The sequence below is a fragment of the Fistularia commersonii genome, chromosome 10 (genome assembly GCF_037954325.1).
Source record: "Fistularia commersonii isolate RoL2024-O1a breed Wild chromosome 10, RoL_Fcom_v1.0, whole genome shotgun sequence".
Classification (NCBI taxonomy): Eukaryota; Metazoa; Chordata; class Actinopteri; order Syngnathiformes; family Fistulariidae; genus Fistularia; species Fistularia commersonii.
In genome coordinates, this window is record NC_141293.1 from 2,548,794 (window position 1) to 2,566,036 (window position 17,243).

Sequence of the window (17,243 nt, forward strand, 5' to 3'; positions counted from 1 at the left end):
AGCTGTCATATTTTTCACTCTGATTCTCGTAGTGGCGCCGAATATTATATTCCTTAAATACCGGAACTTGTTTCAAACACGCCGAGCACGAAGGTTTCCCGTGCGTCTCCGTAAATAAATGGGACGTAGTCCTTTTTTCTTTGAAAATTCTACACTCTTTGACTACTTTTCTCTATTTTGATAACGACATTTTGGCTAATGAGGGCGTAGCGGGGAGGTGGAGAACAGGGTAGAAAAAACGTCATAACAAGCAGCAGGTGGTGCATTGATAACGTCTGCTGATTGGTCCGTCTCAGTGACGCAGTTTGCCGTCTACTCTGACCAAAATAGTGCGCCCCCTAGCGGAGCATTCTTGAATTGCATTTAATAAAAAAAATTAAATCCTTGTCTTATGCATTTTTTCACTTTCAAAGGTATCCTGCGGGCCTGATCGAACCCCTTTGCGGGCTGGTTCCGGCCTGCGGGCCGTATGTTTGACAACCCTGATGTAACCCTATTCTCTCTATCCTCCTCTCTCACTACGTCCATAAATCTTCTCTTTGTGTCTTCCTCCAGACCTCTTGCCTGGCAGCTCCAATTCCAGCATCCGTCTACCAATATATTCACTATCCCTCCTCTGTCCATGACCCAACCATCTCAGTCTGGCTTCTCTGACCTTCTCTCCAAAACATCTTACGTGATGTGTTGTTCCTCTGATAGTCATGTCTGATCCTCTCCATCCTGGTCACTCCCAAAGAGAACCTCAACATCTTCATCTCTGCAACCTCTAGTTCTGCCTGCTGTCTTTTGGTCATTGTAACAGTTTCTAGTCCAAACATCATCGCTGGTCTCACCACTGTCTTGTACACCTTTCCTTTTATTCTGGCCGATAGTCTTCTATCTCTTCGTACCCCTGACACTTTTCTCCACCCATTCCAACCTGCTTGGACCCGTCTCTTCACCTCTTTTCCACACTCTCCATTGCTCTGGACTGTTGACCACAAGTACCTGAAATCCTCCAGCTTCTTGATCTTGACCTGAATCTGTTCCCTGCTCTCACAACAGATCACAATGTCAAACCTCATGGTCCATGGAGATTCTTTTCCAACCTCATCTGTCAGACCGTGCATCAACACTGCAAACCAGAAGGGGCTCAGAGCTGATCCCTGATGGAGTCTCACCTCCACCTTGAACTTCTCATTTCCCCTACAGTACACCGTACCAATGTCTCACAGTTAGCATACATGTCCTGCACCAGTCTAACATACTTTTCTGCCACTCCAGATTTCCTCATACAATTCCAGAGTTCCTCTCTTGGCACCCTGTCCTATGCTTTTTCTAGGTCTACAAAAACACTATGCAGCTTCCTCTGGCCTTTTCTGTAATTTTCTATTAGCATTCTTAAAGAAAATACTGCATCAGTCGGACTCTTTCTTGGCATGAAGCCATGCTGCTGTTCATAAATGCGGACTTCTTTTTGCAGTCTAGTTCACACTACTTTCATTTCACCAACAACATGAAATCCTTTTTAATCCTATTTCTCATTTAGACATGCATCACTAGTATTTGTTTTCAAAAAAAGTTTACTCAATTCATTCAAGTATTCATGAACTTATGGCTATCTGCACCTTGTTAGTGCTGCAACCAGAAGTCAGAAAGGAGAACATTTACTGAAATTAGTCATAAACAGAAAGTGTCATGGACTCAAGAAGTGATGGCTGAACTAAACACAAAGACACTCAGGAAGTAAAGTGCTTTAAGGGGGTTTATTTTGCAAGGGGGATGAATGGATGAAACCGGCTAGCATACGCCGACAAAGGAGGAGCCAGGTTGGGGGGAAAAGAGGCAAATTCAGGACTCGGGAACAAAAACGGCTCTTACTTTGGGGATGAAGATCCACCAGGAAGGGCAAGGTGGACTCCAAGAGAGGGGTCTGTGTGGCAGTACCCACTCAAGACAAGCATCTATCCCTGAAGGGGCGGCAGCGAGCTCCTCCTTAAGCTCAGCCTGACAAGGCCTCATGATCCGCAGGTGTGCATTGCACCCCAGCTGAAATCATTCTCCTGCTCCATCACACTCACTGGTGAAAGACTGAGGTGGAAGGAGCTGCACACACACACACACTCACACTCACACGCACACACACGTTGTCTCTATCAGCAAAAGAGCAGATGAACTAATGCACAGATAGTTTGAGTGTGTGGCTGAAATATGATAGAGAATTACACGTCAGCAAGCTTTGGTATTGATTTTGAATTAAAAACTTTGAAGAAAAGAAAAAAAAATATCCAGTGAAAGATGGGTATTAGTGGGAAAATTGTAAAAAAAAAAAAAAATCCTAAAATGGTCGATAAAAAGTATAAGGAAGAATCAAAGATGCTGTGTGAAGATGGAGAAGGTGTCCTGATCAAGAAAACAATCCAATCAAATGTGTAAAAATGTTTGAGAACTTTATAAAACACTAAATTGTTGATATATTGGTTTGATAGGAGTCTATCCAAATTTCAAAGATTTCTTACCTGTAGTTTAGAGACTAAGATGCATCTGGACTTTGCAAATTGTTTATGGAAAGATCAAACCACCAACATCATTACATTACATTTGGCAGACGCTTTTATCCAAAGCGACTTACAATAGAAAACATAAGGACTGCAAATAACACTTGCAGATACAAGATACACAGGAAATATACAGAACAGTAAGCTTGGGTTAGTGAGTTTTTTTTTTTGTTTTGTTGACAAAGTCGTACACAAACGTACACACACACACACTGCATAGCCTAACTTGGTGTCTAACCTGATCTGGGGCAGCTCAAGCATCAGCGCAGTCACATCATCTGGACATTAGAAAGTCCAAACTCTAAGAAATCAATATTTATCACTGTGGACTGCATTCAAAAAGAGATTTTTCTTATAATAAGTCACAGTTCTGAAATGGTCTGAAAGCTCCTCCTCTGGATTCAAACGCAACTCTTTTTTTAGTCAACGTCTGACACGTCGAACAAATTCATCTTTTTGTCTTTTCCCACTTTGCCTCTCACATGCTTGGAGGGAGTCTCTCCCAGATAAACACCCACAATGAACCATTCATTTCTCTGCTTGCATCAAGTCTATATCAGTAATCATGACAGGTGAGATCGCAGGAAAAGCCTTGGCACTGTTACCATGAAGCTACTTACTAGTGACTTGTAAGTTCACTACAAGAGGAGCTCACTTTTCTGTTTGCACACCACAATGTTCATTTATTTCCCATTGAAATAATGGGAAGAAGGAAAGAAGCTGTGTGAAATAGAGCAGGTGACCTGATCGAGAAAAATACCCAATCACAAATCAGAATGAAAAAATGTCAACACTTCTTTGAATTCATTTTTGTCAGAATGTGGAATCTGGGTAAAAAGTAGTTTTATCAAGATTTAACATTCTGACAAAAAAAAAAAAACAGTTTTTTTTTTTTTACCAGTTGAGTCACTTAGAATAACTTGGAGAGGAGCGTACTTTTCTATTTCCACAAAATGTTGAAAATAACAGTAAGAACCAAAGACAAACAGTTATTTCAGGTTTGATGAAAAATAGATTTTTATAGCTCATGTTTGTATCAGCACAAAAGAAAATTAACTAAAGGAGATTGGAAATGTATTTATTTGTATTTAACTGTGTTTAACTGGGAAAGAACTTGAATTTGCCAAGAAAGAATAAAATCCCTCCAGCCTTTAAAACAATTGAGAATTTAGAAGGTCCAACCCTAAAGCCAACGCTGCTGTCTGTCACTGTGGCCTGTGTTCAAAAAGAGATTTTTTCTTATCAAATGAAAGTGTTCTGAAATGGTCTGAGAGCTCCTCCTCTGGTGGATTAAGATGTTACAAGAGGGGTTTTTGTTCAGCTCTGCAGGTGGTTTGTGTTATTGTGGGTCACTGGCACAGTAATACACTGCACTGTCTGCAGGCTGCATGTTCTGTCCTTTTAAAGTCACAATGTTACTGGAAGAATCGACTTCAATATTGAACTGGTTCTTCAGTGAATCTTTCCAGTATGTTGTGGACCTACGAGCACCACTGACAATCCACTCCAGTCCTTTCCCTGCAGGTTGTCTGATCCAAGCTGTGTAGTCCTCGCTAACAGAATAGGAGACCTGACAGGTGATGGTCAGAGGTCGACCAGACTGCACAGTCACAGAGGCTGGCTGTGTCAACTGTTCACCCTTGACACCTGTGGAGGAAACCATGTTGAATGTAGAAGGAATAAGAGTCAGTGTGCCGTGATGGTACTGTCAGTGTCTCTGCCTCAGTGATACTCACAGGATCCAGCAGTCAGCAGCAGCAGCAGCAGCAGAGATACAGACAACATGGTGCTACTGAAGAGGACCTGAGGGGAACTTCTCTTCTCCTGACTTTTTCAAGACGCCCCATGTTTATATCGGCCAGTAAGGAGGGACACTTTGCATACAAACAAAACATGCTGACTATAAACAAAGGAGCCAAAACTCGCACATGTATATAATAATTGGATGATTTCATGCATTGAATCATAATCTTCACTGCTTTCATGAAGATCCATGCTGCAGTGGACACTTCAGATCCATGAGAGATCATCTTCTTCAACAATAACTCATGGAAAGACCAGTCAAACACTGGATTTAAGGATCAAATTCTGAATCAACACTTTCCTCATGGTTTCCTTTCACTCACTTATCAATAAGATCAATAAATAGTGTTTAAAAAGGCTGCTGTGTGGATGTCCAGTAAGAAAGCGCCTTTTCTGCTTTTCCTGAATTCTTTTCTCAACTTCTGACCATCAAACATGAGCGGTCGGCCGCTCGCATTCAAAGTCAAATCGCCCTAAAAATATTGGGGATGTCCAGGATAGATTTGGCTTTGAATGAACAGCAAAGACTCAACATCAGCATCCACGATGCTAAGCTAAAGGAAAACCGCTTAGCGCTGCTCAGCGGCGCATGGACTTCATTTATAAGTAAAGGTAAGAGTTATTACGTTTTTTTTTTATGTGCTTTTTTCCTATGCGACAGTTTGTATATGTAAAGAATGTTGATATGATATTTTAAACAAAACACGTTATCTGCTGCCAATAAAATGGTGAATAAGCTACTCTGTCGGGTTCATATGTTTGTAAATCTGACTGATGACGTCAGCGCCTCACCAGCCATTTCATACATACATACACACAGATTTAACTACACTTCTATATACATACAAACATACAAATGTACGAAAATACATACATACATACATAGAAACGTACTTATACACATACATACACAAACATACATACAAGCATACATGCATATATACATGTATACATACACACATACATAAATACACAAATACATAAATATACATACATTATACTTACATTTCCACATAAGAACATATTTACATATATTTCTACATACATAAACGTATACCTTTGTACTTACATACATACATGCATACATACTTACAAACTTACTTAGACACATAAATACATACCTTAATACATATATATACATGTACATACCCTATACATACAAAATTATAATTATGAATCCACTTGTGCACATATTTACATTTCTACACACATTCAAAAATATTTACAAACATTTATAAATAACATGCATATATATATTAATACATATATCTGTATATATATATATATACGCATACATGTACACATTCATATATGTACATATGCACCGACATACATTCATACATACTTACACCCATACATACTTATGCACATACTTACATACATAAATACATACATTCATACATACATATATAAGTATTTATACATCTACTTACATTTATACATACATATTGAACTACAGTTCTATATACATACAAACATACATAGGCATTTCAATACATACATACATACAAATGTACTTATACACACACACAGACACACAAACACACATACATACATACACGCATACACTTATACATATCCATACACATATACCTCTATATACCTGTATCCATACATATAGGTAATTATGAAACTACTTATGCTTATATTTACATTTCTACACACATTCAAACATATTTACAAACATTTCTACATACATACATGCATACATATATACACTCATGAAAACACATATACATACTTATGCATGTACTTACATTCATACACACAAACGTACTTATACATATACATACACACACACATACAAACACAGATACACGCATATGTACTTACATATACTAAGACATACACACATACATACATAAATGCATATATATATACATACATGAAAACACATATACATACTTATGCATGTACTTACATTCATACACACAAACGTACTTATACATATACATACACACACACATACAAACACAGATACACGCATATGTACTTACATATACTAAGACATACACACATACATACATAAATGCATATATATATACATACATGTACACATTCATATATGTACATATGCACCTACATATATTCATACATACATACTTATGCACATACTTACATACAAACATACTTATACTCATCGACACACATACATACATACATACATAGATGCACATATGCATACATACGTATACAAAGAAATACAATGACATATACATAACTACACATATATACACACATATAAATGTATATTTATGTATGTATGTTTATTTGTTTTTGTATATATTTGTATGTATGTATGTGTGTATGCATGTACTGAACCTCACCGCACGTCACTGACAGGAAGGGTCAGACCAGGATGTTCTTCCTTGGGAGACTGAGGTCGTTTGACATCTGTAGCTCCTCAACACTTCTACCAGTCTATGGTCCGGCCCGCACACATCCTGCTTATTTTTATTTCTTTATTTTATTCATTGCTATTTATTTTTGTCACTCTAATTATATTGTTTAGTTCTGGTTGTGTATTTTTCAGCCTCTTTTTTCCTTGATGTTGCCCATTGTTATCCTTGATGTTGTCGCTGTTGTTGTCTGATGTCTATTTACTCGTCGATGTCTTGCTGTCTTCAGTCTTTCTATCTATATTCCTATTTTTCTCCTTTTTGTTGACATTATGACTGTTACGCTGCTGTGGTGACAAAGGGATATCCCCTATGGGGATCAATAAAGTTTTTTATCCTTCCCCAAAAAGTGAAGTTGGACTCAGCCGTGGTCTGAGAGCTCCTCCTCTGGTGGATTAAGATGTTACAAGAGGGGTTTTTGTTCAGCTGTGCACGTGGTTTGTGTTATTGTGGGACGTCGTACGCAGTAATACACTGCACTGTCTGCAGGCTGCAGGTTCTGTCCTTTAAGTGTCACCGTTCCGGCAGAAGTGTCTCGACTGTAGCTGAACTTGTTCTTCAAAACATCATTTTGGTAAAAATCCCCTCCCCCCCACATATGAGAAATCCAGTCCATGGGTTTTCCTTCACCCTGTCTGACCCAACCGGTCGCATAGTTGTTGTCGGTGACGGAATAACCAGAGAGCTGACAGGTGATGGCGACAGACTGTCCGGGCTGCACGACGACTGAGTCTGACTGAATGAGATCCAGACCGTTCACACCTGTGGAAACACCACAACATTATTACAGCCGTCTGACGACGGTGTTTCCGAGCGGTCGATCGGAGGGAAAGTTCCTCACAGGATCCGGCGGTCAGCGGCAACATCGGCACGACAGAGAACATGGTGGACCGATGCGACTCTCCCGTCTTCTCGCCGACACGCAAACTCCACCTCCTTATGACTGACATTCATTTGCATTTTCAACATGAATAATCGATTTGTTTGATTTTCCTTTGCTTATTCACCCGAGACTTTGTTTCTGGACGGTTATATAACGGAGACAGAAGGAAAACAAAGCTGAAATCTCACATGGAAACAAACTCTTCTTTCTTATTTAAGCCTGACATTTAGTTCAGATCATAAGCTTTTGAAGATTTTTAGGAATTAACATTTGGTTTCTCAGTTATTCGATGCAAATTAAAACAAATGTTGCACCAGAGCGGAAAGGCTCAACAGATGTTAAGGAACCAAAAATATAAAAACGACATGCGTGAAAACATCATTCTCGTTTCTAGTTTCAAAATTCTGCAAGTTGTGCAAATCGTAGAGCTTTAAATAATTGGAATTCATTCAATTTTAAATGTTGAATGTAGATTTGATGAGATATATTTTATTTCTCTGACAGAATGAAAAAATTTCAACACTTCTTTGAATTCATTTTTGTCAGAATTTGGAATCTGGGTAAAAAGTAGTTTTATCAAGATTTAACATTATGACAAAAAAAAAAAAAAAATTTTTTTTTTTTTTTTTTTTCTTGTAGAGTCACTTAGAATAACTTGGAGAGGAGCGTACTTTTCTATTTCCACAAAATGTTGAAAATAACAGTAAGAACCAAAGGCAAACAATTATTTCAGGATTGATGAAAAATAGATTTTTATAGCTCATGTTTGTATCAGCACAAAAGAAAATTAACTAAAGGAGATTGGAAATGTATGTATTTGTATTTAACTGTGTTTAACTGAAAGAACTTGAATTTGCCAAGAAAGAATAAAATCCCTCCAGCCTTTAAAACAATTGAGAATTTAGAAGGTCCAACCCTAAAGCCAACGCCGCTGTCTGTCACTGTGGCCTGTGTTCAAAAAGAGATTTTTGATATAATATGAAAGTGTTCTGAAATGGTCTGAGAGCTCCTCCTCTGGTGGATTAAGATGTTACAAGAGGGGTTTTTGTTCAGCTCTGCAGGTGGTTTGTGTTATTGTGGGTGTCTGGCACAGTAATACACTGCACTGTCTGCAGGCTGCATGTTCTGTCCTTTTAAAGTCACAATGTCTCTGGAAGAATCTATTTCAATATTGAACTGGTTCTTCAGTGAATCTTTCCAGTATGTTGTTTGTCCATGACGACCACTGACAATCCACTCCAGTCCTTTCCCTGCAGGTTGTCTGATCCAAGCTGTCCAGTAGCTGCTAACAGAATAGGAGACCTGACAGGTGATGGTCAGAGGTCGACCAGACTGCACAGTCACAGAGGCTGGCTGTGTCAACTGTTCACCCTTGACACCTGTGGAGGAAACCATGTTGAATGTAGAAGGAATAAGAGTCAGTGTGCCGTGATGGTACTGTCAGTGTCTCTGCCTCAGTGATACTCACAGGATCCAGCAGTCAGCAGCAGCAGCAGCAGCAGAGATACAGACAACATGGTGCTACTGAAGAGGACCTGAGGGGAACTTCTCTTCTCCTGACTTTTTCAAGACGCCCCATGTTTATATCGGCCAGTAAGGAGGGACACTTTGCATACAAACAAAACATGCTGACTATAAACAAAGGAGCCAAAACTCGCACATGTATATAATAATTGGATGATTGCATGCATTAGATCATTATCTTCACTGCTTTCATGAAGATCCATGCTGCAGTGGACACTTCAGATCCATGAGAGATCATCTTCTTCAACAATAACTCATGGAAAGACCAGTCAAACGCTGGATTTAAGGATCAAATTCTGAATAACACTTTCCTCATGGCAGCCTTTCACTCACTTATCAATAAGATCAATAAATAGTATATATTATTGTCATCCTGTCATTACACATGTTGGTCCTCAAAGGTCACATTGTTTTCACAGAAAATATCCATCAGATGTTGTGGGTTGTTTGTTTGTTTTTTTTTTGGCTTATTCTTCAGCAGGTTCAACAGCCGCAACCGCTGATTAAGAAGCTGAATTCATGTTCTTGCTGGTGCTCGTTCTTCTGCGTCGCACACAAGAGGGAACACGGATCCTTCTGAATGAAGTATCATATAAATTGCATTTGGACGAATGCAGCGTTTTTATCTTTTCAACCTGAAATCTTCACATTTTGTCTTTTACAGACACTTTAGGTCCAATGATATCAAATGGAAGATAAAGGGATAAAGTTGATGAGCCCTACAATGAAGTTTATGGGAAAGAGTAGTGGAAACTAGACTGAGAGCAGAAGTCAGCATTTGTGAACAGCAGTATGGCTTCATGCCTAGGAAGAGTACTACAGATGCAGTATTTGCGTTGAGAATGCTAATAGAAAAGTACAGGGAAGGTCAGAGGGAGTTGCATTGTGTTTTTGAAGACCTAGAAAAAGCATATGACAGGGTGCCAAGAGAGGAGCTCTGGTATTGTATGAGGAAGTCTGGAGTGGCAGAGAAGTATGTTAGACTGGTGCAGGACATGTATGCTCACTGTGAGACACTGGTACGGTGTGCTGTAGGGGAAATGAGAAGTTCAAGGTGGAAGTGGGACTCCATCAGGGATCAGCTTTGAGCCCCTTCTTGTTCGCAATGGTGATGGACAGGCTGACAGATGAGGTTAGACAGGAATCCCCATGGACCATGATGTTTGGGGATGACATTGTGATCTGTAGTGAGAGCAGAAAACAGGTAGAGGAAAATCTAGAGAGGTGGAGGTATGCTCTGGAAAGGAGAGGAATGAAAGTTAGTCACAGCCAAACAGAATATATGTGTGTGAGTGAGAGGAACTCGGGTGGAGCGGTGAGGCTACAGGGAGTGGAGATCAAGAAGCTGGAGGATTTCAGGTACTTAGGGTCAACAGTCCAGAGCAACAGAGAGTGTGGAAAAGAGGTGAAGAGACGGGTCCAAGCAGGTTGGAATGGGTGGAGAAAAGTGTCAGGGGTACGAAGAGATAGAAGACTTTCAGCCAGAATAAAAGGAAAGGTGTACAAGACAGTGGTGAGACCAGCGATGATGTTTGGACTAGAAACTGTTACAATGACCAAAAGACAGCAGGTAGAACTAGAGGTTGCAGAGATGAGGATGTTGAGGTTCTCTTTGGGAGTGACCAGGATGGAGAGGATCAGACATGAGTATCAGAGGAACAGCACATGTCAGATGTTTTGGAGAGAAGGTCAGAGAAGCCAGACTGAGATGGTTGGGTCATGGACAGAGGAGGGATAGAGAATATATTGGTAGACGGATGCTGGAATTGGAGCTGCCAGGCAAGAGGTCTGGAGGAAGACCAAAGAGAAGATTTATGGACGTAGTGAGAGAAGATATGAAGGTAGTTGGTGTGAGAGAGGAGGATACAGAGAATAGGGTTAGATGGAGAAAGCTGACTCCTGAAGGGAAAAGCCGAAAGAAGAAGAACGTTTGCTCAGATATTCTTTGTGGATTTGACAGTGTTCATCAACAGTAGAAGGAAACTTTAGGAATTCTCCAGTGTGACAAAGTACTTGACACATCCCTGACGTGCTTCACTGACTCTCAAACAGACCGGAGTGTTTTTCACTTCTTGTTCAACCTTGTGGCCTCATGTGTCTGTGTGTCTCTTGCACAGTAGTAGACAGCTGAATCTTCTGCTATCAGACGCTTCTTCTCCAGATACACTACGTTCCTGGAAGTGTCTTTGCTGATGGAAAACTGCCCTTGGAGAGTTCGGGCAAATACGGTGCCGCTTCCGGCGTCGATGCGACCGATCCATTCCGGGCCTTTCCCTGCTTTCTGACGAATCCAGTGCAGCCAAGCAAGTGGAAGACCGCTGACTTTGCATGACAGAGTGACCGACTCTCCGGGTCTGCTGACCACTGGATCCGAAGAGGTGAGGGTTTGTCCCCGGACAGCTGAAACACACACACACACACACACTTTAGATAACAAGACACGTCCAGAACTCCCTTCGTCACCTCCAGCTGACGTCACCTTCGCTCACCTGAAACGAGACCCAAGAGGAGGATACTTGCAACAACCGTCATGGCCGCTGCCTCTGCTGCTGGAGAGATGATGTGTGTGTTGTAGACAGAATGAAGCTTATGTAGTGTTCAAGTAGAGGGGCGCGGCTTCTTCTCCATTTGCATCACCTAAAGTTTGAGAAGACTCTGCAAAACGCTTGGAGTCAGAGACACTTTTTGTCCCCGAGGGGCAATTGTGGTAGCAGAAGCAAAGTTGCAAGCATGAAGAGTAAAGTGGAAAAAAATGAGACAGAAAAGAGTATATATATATATACATTCTACATACAGGACTGTGTCTGAAAATTAGAATATTGTGATACAGTTCTTTATCTTCTGTAACGCATTTACAAAAACAAAAATGTCATACATTCTGGGCTCATTGCAAATCCACTGAAACATTGCAAGACTTTTATTATTTTAATATTGCTGATTATGTCTTACATCTTAAGAAAACTCAAAAATTCTATCTCAAAATATTAGAATATCATGAAAAAGTAATTTTTGTTTTTGTAATTTTATTACAGAAGATAAAGACCTTTCTGAGACAGTCCTGTATACAAATATGGATGGATAGATGGATAGATAGAGAGATAGAGAGATAGATACAGACATATAAAAATAAATTACTTTACAAAATTGTGCAAACTGTCAGTATCAAATCGCTCTGCATTTACATAATAAATATTACATGAGCGGCATTAATTACATTCAGTAATGTAATTAATGTTTCAGAATTTTAAATCTCGGTATGAGTTAAGTTTCAGAGAAATAATTTCATGTCTATAAATTCATATTTTTCAGACAATAATATCCTGTATCTTTAGAAAATGATTATCATGCAGGTTTTAATCCAGTTTCAACCTTTCTGTGTTGTCAGATGTCACTATTGTTTGTTTGTTTGTTTAGAAGTTTATCAGGACAGTGTACAATTAAGCACAGAGGCACAGATGTTTGTACCAGATCATAGCTCATAGCTAATTTCCATCTGTAGTCCTGGACAATACAAATATAAAACTGTATAAAATAGACAATACACATAAAATATACAGATAGGCAATAAAATAACTATACAATATATAAACAGGCGATAAAATATGTATTTTGCAAGTTGAAAGTGCTATTGTTGTGATATTGTTACTTTGGTCATCTGGGGGCAAAATACCCGTCTGGGTATTAGATGTGAATTTCTCTACTGGAGGATAAATAAGCGAATATGTTATGTAAATCAAAATTTGAAACCATTTAAGAAGTCTCTCCAATGATTTATGAACCTTTTTTTTTTAGCAAGTACAGAGTAAAGTTGGACAAATCCATCTCTGCTATTAGTCAGTGTGGACTGTGTTCAAAAAGAGATTTTTGATATCATATGAAAGTGTTCTGAAATGGTCTGAGAGCTCCTCCTCTGGTGGATTAAGATGTTACAAGAGGGGTTTTTGTTCAGCTCTGCAGGTGGTTTGTGTTATTGTGGGTGTTTAGCACAGTAATACACTGCACTGTCTGCAGGCTGCAGGTTCTGTCCTTTTAAAGTCTCAATGTTTCTGGAAGAATCGACTTCAATATTGAACTGGTTCTTCAATGAATCTTTCCAGTATGTGGTGTACCCTTGACCACCACTGACAATCCACTCCAGTCCTTTCCCTGCAGGTTGTCTGATCCAAGCTGTGTAGCGGCCGCTAACAGAATAGGAGACCTGACAGGTGATGGTCAGAGGTCGACCAGGCTGCACAGTCACAGAGGCTGGCTGTGTCAACTGGTAACCCTTGACACCTGTGGAGGAAACCATGTTGAATGTAGAAGGAATAAGAGTCAGTGTGCCGTGATGGTACTGTCAGTGTCTCTGCCTCAGTGATACTCACAGGATCCAGCAGTCAGCAGCAGCAGCAGCAGCAGAGATACAGACAACATGGTGCGACTGAAGAGGACCTGAGGGGAACTTCTCTCCTTCTCCTGCAGCCGACAACAGGAAGGCAACGTTTTATTGCTGAATGGCGGTAAGTTTGATTTGCATAGCAAAACACTGACCTTTAACACAGGCCGAACAATGATTTGAAAATTGACGCCGGTAGTTTTGTCTTCACGTCGACACACTCGGATCTCATAATTTGATGATTTCATTCATACAATCGTGATCGATCCTACTTGTTTTAAGATCCGTGCACGAGCGGACGCAAGATCCCTTTGTACAAATCTCACTTCACACACCAGCCTGTTTTTTTTGTTTCAAACTTTGATAGAATCCAATGTTCCCTCCACAAGAATTTAACAGAAGATAAAGGACTTTTCTAAAGTGAATATCAAAGTGTTTTTCTGACACATTAGATGGGCTGATGTGCTTTTCAAGAAGGAAAAGTTTGCATCGATCGCCTCCGATGGGTTCATGAAATGGATCTGGGAAACTCACGTATAGATGGACGGAGACGAAATGCGTTTATGAAGGAATATTTGTATCTGGATTTGTCTGTTGCCACTGTTGACATGCTCATCCACTCCTAAATAAACATTTGAAAGTGCTTCCTGGTGCTCATTAAAAAGTAGTAAGTGCATGAATAACTATATTCCACACACACATCCTGTATGTGTGCAGCTGCCTCAGTATATGTGCAGGGCTTCCTGTGGTGTGTGTTGTCGTGGGACGTCGTACGCAGTAATACACTGCTGTGTCTCCAGGCTGCAGGTTTTGTCCTTTAAGTGTCACCGTTCCGGCAGAAGTGTCTCGACTGTAGCTGAACTTGTTCTTCAAAACATCATTTTGGTAAAAATTTCCTCCCCCCCACATATGAGAAATCCAGTCCATGGGTTTTCCTTCACCCTGTCTGACCCAACCGGTCGCATAGTTGTCGTCGGTGACGGAATAACCAGAGAGCTGACAGGTGATGGCGACAGACTGTCCGGGCTGCACGACGACTGAGTCTGACTGAATGAGATCCAGACCGTTCACACCTGTGGAAACACCACAACATTATTACGGCCGTCTGACGACGGTGTTTCCGAGCGGTCGATCGGAGGGAAAGTTCCTCACAGGATCCGGCGGTCAGCGGCAGCATCGGCACGACAGAGAACATGGTGGACCGATGCGACTCTCCCGTCTTCTCGCCGACACGCAAACTCCACCTCCTTATGACTGACATTCATTTGCATTTTCAACATGAATAATCGATTTGTTTGATTTTCCTTTGCTTATTCACCCGAGACTTTGTTTCTGGACGGTTATATAACGGAGACAGAAGGAAAACAAAGCTGAAATCTCACATGGAAACAAACTCTTCTTTCTTATTTAAGCCTGACATTTAGTTCAGATCATAAGCTTTTGAAGATTTTTAGGAATTAACATTTGGTTTCTCAGTTATTCGATGCAAATTAAAACAAATGTTGCACCAGAGCGGAAAGGCTCAACAGATGTTAAGGAACCGAAAATATAAAAACAACACACGTGAAAACATCATTCTCGTTTCTAGTTTCAAAATTCTGCAAGTTGTGCAAATCGTAGAGCTTTAAATAATTGGAATTCATTCAATTTTAAATGTTGAATGTAGATTTGATGAGATATATTTTATTTCTCTGACAGAATGAAAAAATTTCAACACTTCTTTGAATTCATTTTTGTCAGAATTTGGAATCTGGGTAAAAAGTAGTTTTATCAAGATTTAACATTCTGACAAAAAAAAAAAACATTTTTTTTTTTTTACTTGTAGAGTCACTTAGAATAACTTGGAGAGGAGCGTACTTTTCTATTTCCACAAAATGTTGAAAATAACAGTAAGAACCAAAGGCAAACAATTATTTCAGGATTGATGAAAAATAGATTTTTATAGCTCATGTTTGTATCAGCACAAAAGAAAATTAACTAAAGGAGATTGGAAATGTATGTATTTGTATTTAACTGTGTTTAACTGAAAGAACTTGAATTTGCCAAGAAAGAATAAAATCCCTCCAGCCTTTAAAACAATTGAGAATTTAGAAGGTCCAACCCTAAAGCCAACGCCGCTGTCTGTCACTGTGGACTGTGTTCAAAAAGAGATTTTTGATATCATATGAAAGTGTTCTGAAATGGTCTGAGAGCTCCTCCTCTGGTGGATTAAGATGTTACAAGAGGGGTTTTTGTTCAGCTCTGCAGGTGGTTTGTGTTATTGTGGGTCTCTGGCACAGTAATACACTGCACTGTCTGCAGGCTGCATGTTCTGTCCTTTTAAAGTCACAATGTTTCTGGAAGAATCGACTTCAATATTGAACTGGTTCTTCAATGAATCTTTCCAGTGTGTTGTTTTTCCACGACGACCAATGACAATCCACTCCAGTCCTTTCCCTGCAGGTTGTCTGATCCAAGCTGTCCAGCCGTCGCTGATCGAATAGGAGACCTGACAGGTGATGGTCAGAGGTCGACCAGGCTGCACAGTCACAGAGGCTGGCTGTGTCAACTGTTCACCCTTGACACCTGTGGAGGAAACCATGTTGAATGTAGAAGGAATAAGAGTCAGTGTGCCGTGATGGTACTGTCAGTGTCTCTGCCTCAGTGATACTCACAGGATCCAGCAGTCAGCAGCAGCAGCAGCAGCAGAGATACAGACAACATGGTGCTACTGAAGAGGACCTGAGGGGAACTTCTCTTCTCCTGACTTTTTCAAGACGCCCCATGTTTATATCGGCCAGTAAGGAGGGACACTTTGCATACAAACAAAACATGCTGACTATAAACAAAGGAGTCAAAAAGAGCACTTACTACAAATATAATAGGGTTTGGACCAGGACTGGATTTGGAGGAAGAGCAGTTAATGTGTTAAAGATAAAGAGAAACCACACACCAATATTTAGTTTAAATGCCAGCTTGTTTCTAAAGAATTTAAATAGGTAGAAAAAGTAATTACAATTGGGTACCATGTAGACATTTACAAAGCTAACATTAACTACACAAAACCAAATGAATAGACATATAAATGAGTTTCACTTTCAACCCCTGGTTCCCTTGAAGAAACAAATGATTTTTTTTCTGCCATTGATTTAAACCAGGGGTGTCAAACTCATTTCTCACATACGGCCAAGGTAGATGTCAAGTGGGCTGGACCGTTAAAATAATGGCATACTCAGCAATAAATAACCAAAATATCATGTCCTTCCTCTGTTTTGGTGTAAAGAAGTACAAGAACATTCGGAAAATCTTGGAATTTCATGAACAATCCCTTTACAAAACATTTCATGAAACACCTCATATTTCCTTCGACAAAAGTGAAATTTACTTCTATCATTCACATGTTTGCATTGCAATCATGTGATCATGAGATCCCACTGATCGTACAAAGGCACAAAACTTTAACAAATAATTGGTATTGAAAACTATAGTAATGCACTTTAAGATTAAATGAGACTTATAAAGAAAGGGTTTTTTAAACTATTTACACATGTGCATATAAAATCTGAATTGAATCCCTGCCTTCACCTTACAAACTAAAAAGAGTGCTATTAAATGTGTAAGGAAGAAAGTATTTACCTGTCCTGTAAATGTGTAAACTTCATCCATGAAACATAAATACACATACAATACATACTGAAAATGCATGGAGTTGCATGAACAGTAGAATTCCACCATACTAGTTT

At 39.8% G+C, this 17,243-nt stretch overlaps 1 protein-coding gene and 2 gene segments (V, D, J or C); all 3 read right to left on the minus strand.

Annotated features, from left to right (window-relative positions):
- The window catches only part of LOC147230081 (uncharacterized), a 44,138-nt gene extending 34,999 nt beyond the window's left edge, over window positions 1–9,139 (minus strand). The window contains exons 1-2 of the mRNA XM_086154387.1: window positions 9,091–9,139; window positions 8,698–9,001 (exon numbers count right to left, since the gene is read on the minus strand). Of these exons, the coding sequence (XP_086010513.1) occupies window positions 8,698–9,001; window positions 9,091–9,139 (353 nt within the window). The remainder of the gene's footprint in view (window positions 1–8,697; window positions 9,002–9,090) is intronic.
- Window positions 9,140–11,211: 2,072 nt separating this feature from the next.
- On the minus strand, window positions 11,212–11,687 carry LOC147230082 (Ig heavy chain V region 3-like). The segment is given in 2 exon segments: window positions 11,212–11,546; window positions 11,636–11,687. Coding segments are annotated over 2 exon segments (378 nt in total).
- Window positions 11,688–13,113: 1,426 nt separating this feature from the next.
- LOC147230083 (Ig heavy chain V region MOPC 141-like) lies at window positions 13,114–16,224 on the minus strand. The segment is given in 4 exon segments: window positions 13,114–13,421; window positions 13,511–13,541; window positions 14,296–14,594; window positions 16,176–16,224. Coding segments are annotated over 4 exon segments (687 nt in total).
- Between the last annotated feature and the right edge of the window lie 1,019 nt (window positions 16,225–17,243).